The following is a 14,316-nucleotide window of genomic DNA, read 5'->3' as shown; positions in this document are numbered from 1 at the left end:
GAAAAGGAGAATTCTTACCAACTCTGGGATTAAGCTGTTATATTGTTGCACTTTATTTTTTTTTAATTTTTATTTATTTATGATAGTCACACAGAGAGAGAGAGAGAGAGAGAGAGAGAGAGAGAGAGAGAGAGAGAAAGGCAGAGACATAGGCAGAGGGAGAAGCAGGCTCCATGCACCAGGAGCCGGACATGGGATTCGATCCCGGGTCTCCAGGATCGCGCCCTGGGCCAAAGGCAGGCGCTAAACCGCTGCCCCACCCAGGGATCCTTGTTGCACTTTTTAATACAAGTATTTCCTGCCTCACCTAATGTTATGTTTTAATAAAGGTATGAGAAACACTTAAAATTCCCAAATGCAGCTGGAAGTTTTAAAAAAAAAAAAAAGCTGAGAAAGGGTTCTCTTTTTTGGGAAAGCAACAGAGTTTAGAGCTTCCTCATTTCGGGTTTTAAAAAAATAAAACATTTAAAATACTTTTCAGGGAAAGAAATTACGTTGCACCAGTTAATAAAGATTGCTAAGACAGCCTTTATCCAGTTCTATCATTAATTGATGCTGGATATGCAGCAGAAGTGGACTCTTTGTTACCAACAAAGTGGGTCTGCAGGAAGTAGCCTCCAACACCGACAAGCAGTTTTTTATGAGTACATGTCAAGGGCCCATCTGGCAATCAAAATGCCCTTTCCATCCCACCTTGCTCATGCCATGTCCAGTCTAACCAATAACCAACACTGCAAAAAACAGCCTGGATGATTCAAAGTATGTATGCTCGAAGCCAACATACGGAATACTGCTTTAGAGAACATGTTTTTCTTTTGTTTTAGTGGAACAAAATAAGCTTTTTTTTTTTTTTACAAAACCAATCATCTTTCCTTGTGCAATTTTGTATCAAACTATGCCTTTCAAAGGTTACCAAATAATCAGTCTGTTCGTAAATATGTAAATTCAAGTCAATCACCCAAACATATTTGATACTAGTCCTGATTTACTTGTTCACACCAGAGCTGAATGAGAAGTTAGTTAGAATTTTGAGTTTATTCTCAAGTCATTACAGTGTTCAACCAGTTTGACGTTATAAAGATAACAGACGTAAAAGTAAACACTGGGAAGCAGTATATTCCCATTCTGAAAGAAGACATGTTATATATATACAGGAAAAAAAATGCAGCAAATATTAAGGTATTCAAAGTAAATTTTTGACAATTCAGATGTGACATATTTACAAGAAAAGTATAAGTTTTAAAATAATTAAATAATTTTCATAGAATTATAAAAGTATTGAGATAAATATTAAGAGACCCTGACAATCACAAGAACATTTTCCTATGCTACTGAATACAAGGGTAGTTCTATAAAAAGTCCCAAAATAGAGCTAGTATTTTGCCACTATGAAATATAACAAATTACCAATACCAAAATATGCTAAAATGAACATGCAATGTAGAAGCTGTACCAAAGAAAACAGCATGAAGCTCCTGAATATTGCAAACTGTCTACACAAGATTTCTTAGGTATGTTCATGAAAAAGTAACTTTCAAAACAGCCATTATAATAGATTGGCAGAAAAAGTGATATTTACTTAAAACCTTTCCATTCCACCAATTTCCAATGTAGCTGCAAAGAAGAAAAAAAATCAAAATATAACTTTTCAAAGTATTAGCTTATGAATAAAAAAGTTGAGTGGTGCACTTTATGCATTTGGATTTTTTAAACTGATTCAGTGATAATTCCACTATAACAGATAGTAACCTCTGGACCCCACCACTGCAGTAGGAAATCTCTCCCGTTCTCTCTCAAACGAGACATCATCTTAGAAAATGGAAAGGAGAAACAGTGACACATATGAATTCAAAACAAAACAGCACAGTAGGATGGCAAAATATCATAAAAATAGCAGCATGTGAAATTCAAGACTATTTTCTTAAAGCAAATGTTTAAGACTCAACCATAAAAATGATACTTCAAACTGGTCTATTATTCAGACACTTGAAACTACGGGTTTTTTAGAGTGGTGCTTACATTTATGATATCCCGGTGACTAAATGTATACTCAAATTTGTATTTTACAACATATATATTGCACGGGTAGTAGAATAAACGCATTCTGGCATCTCCAACATAAGAGGATATCTCAATTAGCACATTAAACTATGGTACTGAAAATTAATTTTACCCCAATGTTTAAAACCAATCATGTAGGACTTTTGAGCACATTAATCCAACGACATTCTCCAACAAGATGAGAAGACACAGGCACTTGAATATAGGTTAATTAGTGACAAAAAGGAGAGGCTGCAATCACATGGCTAAGGGCAGTATGTCTTTACATATAAACTTGAGGTCTTTCACTGATCCAAATATAGAAATAAGAACTATTTATAAAACCTTGATATGAAAATCAGATCTCCCAGAAATTTCATACCAAATCACTTTTACTGTTTCATAAAGCAAAGACTGCTGCAAGTCCTAAGTTTGTTCAAACACATGTCCAAGACATGGTTGTGTGAGTTCTATTTTCCAACCCCGTGCAACCTACAACCCTCACTAACAGGTCCAATGATACTCTCTACATAACACCTGCCACCCACCTTGAGATCCAGAGCATCAAAAATGGTTATCGTTTCCAAATTGTCCACATTGTAGTATAAATTTTACAGCACCACAGACATCATGATTTTAGATATCTTAGTCTGACAATATTTCATTCAATAATATTAACCAGTAAGAATATGTAAATATCAAGCATCTAAGAGGAAGTCTAAGCATTTTAAAAACAACCAAAATAATTAATAAGCATTTTTAATGTTTTAAGTTGTTAAACAATTGTCAAATTCACTAGGAAAAAATACCACACACATTTTTATCACCCAAAAGAGAGCACACAAAGCCTCAGACAGTTGATACTGAAACACTTAGGTTTTTTTTCTTGCATTCGTTCATTGTTTTTCTTTTTTTTTTTTTTAAAAGAAATTACATTTAGTTTGGCCACTCCCTAGATTCTTGGTTTATCAGCTTATAAAGAGTACATCAAAGAGGCAGTATAATATATGTATTAAAAACCATTTCATCCTTTATCATCTTTGGCTAGAAGGGCCGAGGAGGCAGGCAAGGCTCCACGCGCTTCCGTCTCACACGTCACTGACCGGAAGGCTCGCGTCATCCAAGTCCACTGGGTCACAGTCTCTATCCTGAGGGCCATTTTTACTTTGAGGTTTTAGCAAAGCTTGTTCAGTCACTTTGGAAGCTGGTTCTCTTGGAGAGACAGTCTGGACCTTGAAGTTCCCTGGCTTGACCTTGGCAAGAGATTCGTAAAATCCTCGCTTCTCCATGGTAAAGCTTGAGACCAAAGAGTTGCTGCGAGAGGCTGTGGAATGTGAGGTGGCGGCTGTTGCACTGGCAGAGCGGAAAGCGTGCTTGGGTTCTGAAGGACAGCTGGAATGCTCCTGCAAAGACGAGTGGTGGTCAGACACAGTCAAACATTAACGACAAAGTTAGTAACTCAGTGTGAGACTTTATTCTCTGAAAAACAAACAACACACACACACACACACACACACACACACACACACACCACAGAGCAGAAGCAAGAGCCATGCAGCATACATGTGCAAGTTCTTCCCCAAAGCAATGCATTTTTAGGAGTGAGGTTAAAGCAATGACAGTCAACAACCATTTCCACTAAGAAACCAGTTCTGTCACCAAAGCTTTGCCACTTAAAGACTCAGGCCAGCCTAAACTGGAATGCAGTGCTCCAACTGCAAGGGAACCAGCTCTGCCATTCTATTTAAGGGTATATTCTCAATCAATGCTAGGGATCATCCCACGTATTTTCGGAAGATAAAAAAAATAAAAATAAAAATGCAGAATATCAAAAGGAAAGGCTGTATTTCTTTAATAAGTGGAACTCACTATTTTTGTAACCTACTATTGTGTCTGGCAGTCTGAAAAACTTAGTTTTTCATCCCTGAATTTTGCTGCAACCAATTAACAGTGAAGTCTTTTCACTGCTGCCTTCATTAGGTTTATTTAGTTTTGAATATGTTATACATTCATATGGTTAAAGATTCTAAAGGGAGCAAAGGGTACATATTTAATCACTTATTAAAACTGTGGTGAAGTAACTATCAGGTGCGAATCTTTACTTCATTCGCTTCTGGCTGAAGATATCCTTAAATATGACCATTCCAAATGCATTGCCATATAGTTCCTAGTATACTGTGTTCATGTATGATACTAGCGGCTTTGAAAAAAAAGTACTACAAATTGACAAAACACTATAGATTCCCAGTTGCTGGCTAAATTTCACCTGAGATTTAAAATGCCATGCAAGCTATAGTAATATAGTTTATCCACTGTATATGCATGCATGAGTTTGCATATATTATTAGAACAAGGGTGCAGTTAAGTGGTGTATATAAAAAATTTCAAAATATATAAAATATAGAAGTTGAAACTTGTGGCAATTCAGTAAATTAATTTGTAGAAAACAGCTTAATGTGACTTTTTCAATTAGTAAGGTTCCAGTTTTTTCATGATTTATCTCTTTTCATTGTGGTTTAAATATACATATCCAACCGGATGACTGTAGTGAAATAGTTTGCGTTAGTGTTGACGAAGTCAGTTACGATAACTGCAAAAGGCAGTTTGGTTAACTCAACTTTCTATGATCAGTTGTAAGTAGTGAGTGAGTCCGGGCCCTCTAGTAAGAAGGCACGTTTGCGTGAGAGCCCACATACGTGCTGCATTCACCAGTTCTTGATGTATACCTCTGTATACAAGGATTCGACAGCCTTCTGGCCTGCCGCATCTGGAACACAGTGCAAAGCTAAGATTAGAGTTAACCTATACTGGGGAGAGGGAGGAAAAGAGAAAGTTCTGCTGACAGTTACAGCTAGAGAGTCCACTTTGCCCCCACCACAAAGCACAAAACACAAGTGCCCTTCTCCAGATTTTCCTCTTCCCAACAGACATTGTTTTTGCAGAGAGTCTCATACTTGGCTGCTGAAAAGGTCACATAAAACACAGGCAGTTACAAAGTTAATACCTATGAAAGTGACTTCTAAGAGATTCCAAAACGGATATAAGGAGAATAATTTAAGAAACAGATTTGTATTTACTGATATGTAGTTATCACTACCAGGAAACTATTAAAGACAGTATTACTACCAGAAAAAATACCAAAAGTGTGGAATATCTGGCATTTACAATGAATCTGCAGAAGGCAATCAAGGCTTTCATACTACACGTTAGACTCCATTCCACAGACAGAGGTGCTACATTTCAAGACACTTAAATTTTTTTTTCTATTCCTCAGTAGAATTTGTTTTTTCAGATGAGAGGCCAGTGACTAGTATTCCTTTTTTTTTTTTTTTTTGACTGACGTATTCCAAAGCTAAATCTTACTCCTATCATGTTCTTGAAACATGATGGTAAATTAAAAATTAAAAACATTTTTTATTATTTCTGAGAACGTTTATTTCAATTTTTATTAACATATCACCACAAAGATAATTATGGTAGTGAAAAGCAGCAGGTTTTTAATTACCCTACCAGAAAATAAGAATGAGAACATGTAATGGAAAACAGCGGTTGAGAACATGAAATTGTATTAAAACAGGGTTCAGCTGCTCAATGGTCTTAGGGCACCAGGAAGTCAAAAAATCCCTAACTGAAATTAGAGTAAAGAGGAAACTGGGCCTTCAGCAAACTGTGTAATGCTACAACTTCAGGCACTTTACAGGATTGGGCCACATCCCGTACTAAGAATTGGTCCAGTTGTAACAAATCTAGACCTAGTGACAAGTAAGAACTTCTAAAACAAAGCAAGGAAATGTTCATTCTTTAGTTGCCCTGCTTGTGCATTTAAGACAATACAATGCACAGAAAGTTATGTATACATAACACTACAAGGAAGCATTAAATTAGAAATGCATTATTTTTTTGCAAGTCCAATTGGTATGAAAGTCAACATGCAAATAAATCTCAATACAGAAAGAAACCAGAAGCATTAGGGGGAGAGGAAGGAAAATAACTGGGACAGGATGGGGGGAGCCTTAAGGAGTACCACCCCAGAGAACAGGGAACATACAGAAGATGCTGATCGGCCAGGCCCCCGCTGGGCTACAATGGCACCAGAGACGGCTTTAATCCAACTGTGCATCTCCTCAGGACTATCAGCCTAAGGGAGAGAAAGGACTCATTCAGTCAGTTTGTCCTCAAAATCCGCTCTTACATTCATAAATCCAATGTATTCATCTTGGAAACTTACAGTGCCAACAACTAGATCATCCCAAGGTAATGGTGCCAAAAATTTTTAGAAATCGCTTTTTAAAGCCAGGTTTAGCAGGTACGTTATAGAGACAGAAGTTGGACACCTGATATTTTAAGGCGGCCAGACACATCCAAAAGTGTCAATATGAATACTTTTTGAGAGAAAATGAGAGGAAGGAGTCACAGACAAACCTCATTTTGCTCCATCTACTGCTATACTGTCTGAATCCATTATAAGGGTATAAACGTTAACTGTATAGTTAAAAAAACATTTTGACATCATGTTATGTATTATTTTTCTAAACAGCATTTCTAGTACTCCACTAAATACGGAAAAAAGTACTGGTAGTCATATTCCAAAGTATCATATTCCTTGATAGGCCATGGCCTTCCAATATGAATTTAAAACTTTACTATGACTTTAAGTCCACTTAAACAGGCCCTGAGAGGGGTGTAGATACTGCCCTTCACTTCTGTTCCAAAATTTTAAGTCACAAGATACTCTTTTGAACCAATGATTTTAGCAAGGAATTTTAACAGGAAAAATTCAAAGCAGGCAAAGTAAAGTACAAATCCAGAAATCAATTTGGCAAAAAAGGGGGTTTAAAAAGATTTATGCTCTGACAGTTATTCTTGATCTAGAAACTTAACCTAAAGAAGAAACCCAGGCAAACTTAAACACAAAACTGTTCACCACCACACTGCTGATCATAGCAAATGTACAAAAACTATGAAAACAATCAGTTACAGAGTAGCAGAGAAACAGTTTAACCATGGAGCATCCCTATAATAGAGCATGGTGCAGTCCTAAAAGTTTTTACAGGATTTTTAATGATGTGGGAAAAAAGACTATATAATACATTAACTAGAATATATCACCATGTACTTCATATGACCCTTGTTATAAAAACATATGCCTTTAAAAAGGTACTAAAATAAGAATAGTTTCCTGAATGTGGGATTTGGGTTTTATGTCATTTCTTCATATTTTTTTCTATTTTCCAAATTTTCTGCAATAATCATATGTAACTTTTATAAAGTAAAAACAAATGTCCTCTAAAAAAAAAAAAACCTTTAAATCTAACTAATTCTCTGTGGTAAGTAAAAAGTGTATTTTAAACTTAAATAACAAGATGTCTATCTACCAACAGTGAGATCTATGGTCTATTTTTATTGTGGGAATTTTAGATCCTATTTTTTTAATTACCAAAAATGATACAATCAAAACTCCAAAATATGTGCAAAATGATCCGAACTGAAAGTTAGGGTTTAAGTTAAAACAGTATTTCCCTTCCCACAAATACTACTTAATTTCTATTGTGCCAATTTGGAGCAAAAAGTACCCCTAATTTGCTAAACATACGACTTACCAATAATTTTATATATAACTTTTTTTTAAAGTTGTGAATTACAGTTGCCATGTTTTTCTTATTTGCATAAGCAATAAATTTATTTATATTTATTTCACTTCTAAAATTATTAATCTCTTGGTAGGAGAATCTATAATCTCCAAAAAAGTATCTCACCTGCACATAGAAAGTTCGAGACGATGTTACAATTTCAAAGAGATTGTCCCTCATCATTATGTCACTGTCAACAAAAACAAACGTCCAATTGCACGTAAATAGCAGTTGTTGGATAGTGTTTCTTTCACTTGTTTATCTAGTACCAAATATATGTCAATAAGAAAATAAATAGAGATAAAATACTGGTGTCATTGAGTAAAACCAAATTAGCATCTTTTTCAATTTATTCTTACATTAAATTTCACATATTTTATATAGTTATATATATTTTTAGAAAAGGTTCATAAAAGAAGTTTCAAATTCAAAGTTTTCTACTGCTCATAAATCAGTTTGCTCAAAGAAACACTGGCACAGTTAACACGTGTCCTTACAAAAAGCTCTATTCTGCAGCAGCTTCCAAATATTAAAACTAGTAAAACATCAGACTGCCAGATATGACAAATTATTCATATTAAATTCTTTCCTTCCCATTGATAAGCCTAGGGATTCTTAACTTTTAGTTTTCAAATGAAACAAAAAATATCTCAAAACTTTAACCTGAGGATTTTGTAAGTTCAAGCATATCCCAACAATGAAGAGTTGAAAACAACACTAGAAAAAACACAGAAAAATATCATCTGTACACATCAATCAAACCTAGGCCCTGATGAGTATTAATTAGATGTTCCAGGCACTAAGGGAGGGCTGGTGCTTACCTCTGCTTACACTCCTGGACTTTATGAACCTCTTTAAGTGGTATTACACGGAGGGGTTCTTTTTCCTGGCAAAAAAGCAAACAGATACATGAGGTATATTCTCAAAATCCTTTTAAGAATTAGTTGTCTTACTTGGAGATCTGTATGAAAACTGCTTCTTTCTTGACCTAAATCTACCCTCCAGAACCGTCCAGCATCAGAGTAGCTCAAACACTAGAACCTTATAAACACTGTAGTTTGAAACAAGGAAACTAGCATAGAACCCTTATTCACACTATTTCTGGTCTTAATGACAAGTGTAGCTTACTAAAAGCCATTAAACCATCAGACTTTACCCCAATAGACCCCTATGTACCCTGTAAGTGGAGTGCTTCCTCTTCTGGAATGTTATTTTGATACAGAAAGCACCAGAGTGGTGAATACACAGCTTCTTTGAGTTAAAATTCTCATTTTAAGAATATCACTTTTACACGAGTATATTATTTAACAAGCACAAGTTATTGAACATTTACTAAGCGTCAAGACATCTGCTAGCTTTTAAACACAATTACCTCACTTAAACTTTCCACAACCCCATAATGCCTGCATGACTGTTCACCTGAGGAAACAGAGCCTCACCCCTATTAAGTACTTCATCCAGGGTTACAAAACTAGATACAAGACACAACTAACTACTAATAGCATATTTATACTACACATTCTATGAAATACTATATGCCCTATTTCACTATCACCCCTTAAGATTAAGATGCAGCACTAAGAAAAAAACTAAACAATGGCTGAACACTTTTAAAAAATCACAAATCTCTAAGTTTTACAAAACGGTTAATTTTAAAATAATTTCAGAATATAAAAGGCTTACAAAAACAGTAGAAGTGCTATAGGTTGTACCCCATTTTCTAAGATCTTAACATTTTACATTTGCTAAATTGTTCTGTGTTCATATTATGTGACTAATGGTGTGTGTATATACTTTCCTGAAATGTCAGAAAGCAAGTTATAGACAGGATGCACTTTACTACTAAATAGTTTCATGTCTATTTCCTAAAACAAGGATGTTCTCTCATATAATCTCGGTACAAGTACGGGGACCAGAGACTCCACACACTGCTGGCAGTACCATTATCTAACCTACAGACCATCTTCAGAGCTCATTAACTGCCCAGCAGTGTCCTTGACAGAAACAGAACTACAGCTTTTCTGCTCCAGGGTTCAATCTGGAATCAGACCTTGTATTTAGCAGTCACGTCTCTTTGTGTCCTTGATGTGGAAGAGTTCTGCTGTCTTTTTCCCTCCTTCACAATCTTTAGAGTTTTCAAGAGTCCAGGCCCATTATTTTGTATAATGTCCCTTGATTTGGCTTTGTCTGATGTGAACCATGCTTGGATTCAGTGTTGGTGGGAAACCACAGATGTGCTATGTTCTTCTCAGCCCACCATTCTCAGGGAGCGCGGGAGAGTGGTGTGTCCCATTACTGAGAGGTTAACCCTCATCTCCTATGGCCAGGTTTGCCAGTAACTAGAAAGTTATCTTCTTCTCCTTTGTCATGATCAAGTATCTTGGGGTGAGTGAGATACATGGAGCTTTCCATCACTGTTTTGTCCACTAGTTTTATCAAATTTGGAGGATTCTTGCCTGAAAGATCGTTACAGTAGCTGCTGAATGGTGGGTTTTGTTGTTGTTGTTGTTGTTGTTGTTGTTTTGTCCAATCCCATCAATTCATCTACATATATTAGCTGAACTTTTGCTCTAACGAAATGCTTTTCCTTCCACTTACTTCTTTGACTTTATTCTCTGGGTTGTAAACCATCACTATCATTATTTATTTAGGTGCTCAAATTTGAGCACTGGGAGCTCCTGTGAGCCGGGTTTGTGTCCTTTTGTCATGTTCCCATCATTCTCTGAGTCACTTCCTTATTTTCTGTCACCATTAGCTCTTTCAGGCTCAGCCCACGCTATCCCTGCCCCACCTCTGAAATCTTCCATCTCTCCAAGGTTCCACATTCCTTCTGTTAAAGAACAGTACTTATACTTGCTCGGGTGGGGGGAAGGGACCTCCCATGTCTTCACTCCGCCATGGCTTTCTCATAATAGATGAGCAGAAATACTTTGGGAGGTTTTAACCTGTGCTTCTCTAATTACAAGTGATGCTGAATATCTTATATATGTTTAAAGGACATTTCTTTGCAAATCAACTGTCTATTCATGTCTCTTACTTCTTTTTCTCCCTTGTTTTTCTCTCTCTCTAAACTCTGAACCAACCACAAACAAAGGCTGAAAACATAGCACAAAGACCTGCCTTTCCTGAGCCATTTCAGAGTGAGCTGCTGACCTGGCTCCCACTGCCCTTCATGTTAGAGTGTATTTCCCACAAAGACATCCTCTTATCACAATACAACCACTGAAATCAAAAAAGTGTCCCCTGAATGTAGTCCTTTATTAAAACAAAAGAATTCAGTTGAGAATCACAGACTGCATTTACTCCTCAGTTGCTCTGCCCTTGACTTCCACAATCTCAACGCTCCTGAAGGCTCCAGGGCACTTCTTTGGGACAATGTCCCTGATTTGGGTGTGTCTGATCCTTCCTGAAGATCAGACTCAGGCTCGGCATCTCTGGCAGGAACATCACAGAAATGAGGCAACAACCTTCTCAAGCTATCCCGGCAAGTAGCAAATAATCCTAATTCATCTCATCACTGATGAAGTCCACGCTGATCATTTGATCACCTGATTAGAGTGGTATTTGCCAGCAGTATCTCTATCACTGTAAAGCTACTATTTCCCTTTTTGTACTTAGTGTATTTTGTAGACAGGGACTTTGAAACTTTGTGATCTCTGGTTCCTCATCATACGTATGTATGTACACTCATGCATTCAACTCATTTATATCTGTGTGGGTTTATGGATTCCTATTTTATTCAAAGGGCAATAATCTATTACCATCATTACTTATTTTGATGTTCAAAATGCCTCCAATTTGGTAAGGTGGAATGTTTTCACATTGGATTCTGGGTCCTTCTGACATATCCACAGCATTCCATGAGTGCTTGTTTTCTTATACGAGACATCCCAGGCTTAGTTTTTGTTCATTTCTCCTGTCTTGCCGTTTCTCCATGAGCCTAGGTTTCTTCCAGTGGGTTTTTTCCAGCTGCATAGAGCGAGGAAGTATGTGTGTGTGTGTGTGTGTGTGTGTGTGTGTGTGTATAAACACATGAATACTTTTACATCTGTATTTCATTCTACATCTATCTGTAGATGTTAAATGGTCAGATCAATTCCAATCTAATACAAAAGTTTTCTCCTTTTCCATATTTATTATTCCCTTTACTGACAGTGAGAAACTGGCCTTCTATTATCCTTAATATATTTTCCTATTTTATCAGTAAGCACATATGTCAACATACTCCCCTCTTCCCAGTGTGGATGTGCTCCTCTCCCTACTCCAGTTTGGGCTAACCCCCCAAGAGGACGGCCTCCTCCTCCTCGGGTCCTGACTGCCCCACACCAGGCTACTCTAGATCCTTCCACCCTTGCCCCACCACATGAACAAGTACATTGATCTGCCTCACCAAAACACTGTAGGTCTGAATGGGACTAATGGGTGGAAAAGAGGGCAGAGGGTGGAAAAGAGGGCAATATCCCCTTTAGGGATATTGTTTTATTCCTGATATATATGACAGATATTTTCTCCAGTTTTTTATTTGCGCACTTAAATCCTTCATACCTACTAAAAAAGCTTCTAACTCTTCATCTTTTAGAAATACATATTAAAATAATTACAGAGGAAATAATATGTCTAGGATTTACTTCAAAATACGAAGGGGGAGTGGGTGGTGGTACCTAACAAACAAAACTAGCCATGTGTTGATAATTACAAAATCTGGATGAAAAATATATAGGGGTTCAGAACACTAACTACTTTTTGTTGAAACTTTTACATGACCAAAAGGTTTCATAAAAGAGCCCTTTTACACACTAAGTATCAATTTTTATCATCTATGTTCTTGACCCTATATAGGTACATAGATTCCAGCTCTTTTGAATCATCTTTTTGACTCAGAGCCATCAATGTCAACGTTTATCACTCCATATCATTTTCGTGTCAAAAAGAGTGTTGAGGATGCAGCATTTCATTTCTTAAGAACGTTCTACTGTGTCCCTGAGATTTTCTTCTGAGCTGCCAGTACCTTCTCTGTAGGTTTTGATGTTGGTGTTTTCCAGATCTTACCCAGAGGTGCTGTGGGCATGTGAGCAATGCCAACTATCACACAGCTGCTGCCTGACTGCCCCTCTTGCAGCAACTCTAAGATACCCTGAGATTTCAGAAATGTTAAATGTGTGTGTGTGGGGGGGGGATGCACATCTTAGTTATTGATAAAGGTAAATAATTAAAAATATATTTAAAGATTCCAGCTTAATCTGTGTTTCCTAAATGCTTAATACATTCTTAAATACACATGGTATCATTTCCCTACCACTTTTGTTAGTTCAGTATTCTTTCATCTCAAATTTTATAGCATCATGTCTACATGCTAATTTTCAAAATTTAGTAAATATTTTCATAATCATTGTCTCATTAGAATTACTGTGGGTGATAGGGGTACATGTCAACTTTTCTGGCACAACTGAACTCCTGAAAAAGGCCAGAACATCGCTGATTGTCCTTTTGATTCCCAGAACAGTGCACCAGAGCCATGGAAAGCTCAGTGAATGTCTGTTGCATTAATGACTCTTCCCAAGAGTACTGCCATTAATTAAAAGCAATGAATCAACCTACTAACCAAGCACACGTGTAGCCTTCTGAGACACCAAGTCTGATACTTTTTGAGCCAACTAACTACTACTTCCAGTTGAGGCTCTTAGAATTTGATGTCTAAGAAAGGCTAAATACTCATGTTAAAATGGATATTCTTGCCATGCTATCCCCGTTCTCATTCATTCAAAAACACTTACTAATTATCTACCAAGTACCAGGTGCTGTGTTCATAAAAAAGGTATAAAAGACATCTTTGCTTTCAAGAAGCTCGCATAAGTAACTGGTAAAGACAAGTATGCAGGCAATTACAAAACACAGTGGGAAGAATTATGATAGAAGCAAGGCATAGGGAACCATGGGGTGTAAGGAGAAGGCACTTAATCTAGAGTCTGAAAGCTTCCAAGAAGAACAGACACCTGAGATGAATCTCAAAATATTCCTTTCCTATTATCTATTCTATTGTCCAATTACAGTACCACTAGTTATGTGTAACTATTTAAATTTTAAAAATATTAAAAACAATCAGTTTTATTTTTAAAATTAAATAAAGTCAAATTCCTCAGTCATACCAGCCATATTTTCAGCATTCACCAGCCACATGTAGCCAGCAAACCTGGTCAATACAGATACAGACCATTTCTATCAGTGTAGAAAGTTCTACTGGATAGTACTGTTCTTGTGCCTTCACACTAATAAAGGGTATGATCCCCAGTCAAAGGTCCCATAAAACAAGTAGAACTAGGATAGACATTTAAGGTATAAAAAAGCATTCAAATTATCCAACAATCTGTTGCAGAACTCTCAGGTTATGTGACAAGAGTATTTTAAATAAGGATGTTACTCAAGTGAAAGAATTTCTTTGACTCCACCTTCAGGTAGGACAAAAAGGTCTTATATGAGGAAACTTAAAAAGTCAATCTGAAACAGGAAAAAAATATCAAGAGAGGGCAGAGAAAAGAAAGTAGAAACACAGAGTTAAAATGTTGACTTTTAGAGACTTAATTTTCCTACAATCGGCTTCCAGCTTCCCTTCTGAAGAAATCTGTAAACTAAGGAGTTCTGATATTTT

General features: G+C 36.6%; 1 protein-coding gene across 12 annotated transcripts in view; it reads right to left on the bottom strand.

Annotated features, from left to right (window-relative positions):
- Nucleotides 1-1,016: 1,016 nt before the first annotated feature.
- Nucleotides 1,017-14,316, bottom strand: part of PLEKHA1 (pleckstrin homology domain containing A1) — a 55,969-nt gene continuing 42,669 nt past the window's right edge. For 5 of the 12 annotated variants that reach the window (XM_072740289.1, XM_025994719.2, XM_025994725.2 and 2 more), the window contains exons 9-12: nt 8,492-8,556; nt 7,797-7,860; nt 6,089-6,178; nt 1,017-3,443 (exon numbers count right to left, since the gene is read on the bottom strand). In XM_072740289.1, coding sequence (XP_072596390.1) covers nt 3,129-3,443; nt 6,089-6,178; nt 7,797-7,860; nt 8,492-8,556 — 534 coding nt within the window. In that variant the 3' untranslated portion in view covers nt 1,017-3,128. Of the gene's footprint in view, nt 3,444-4,736; nt 4,808-6,088; nt 6,179-7,796; nt 7,861-8,491; nt 8,557-14,316 lie in introns of all 12 variants that reach the window. The other 7 variants (XM_072740292.1, XM_025994734.2, XM_072740295.1 and 4 more) reach the window with 2 other exon arrangements.

This window comes from Vulpes vulpes, chromosome 15, assembly GCF_048418805.1.
Source record: "Vulpes vulpes isolate BD-2025 chromosome 15, VulVul3, whole genome shotgun sequence".
In the NCBI taxonomy this organism is placed as follows: Eukaryota; Metazoa; Chordata; class Mammalia; order Carnivora; family Canidae; genus Vulpes; species Vulpes vulpes.
The sequence above is the reverse complement of the archived record's forward strand: the minus strand, read 5'-3'. Positions and strand labels throughout refer to the sequence as shown.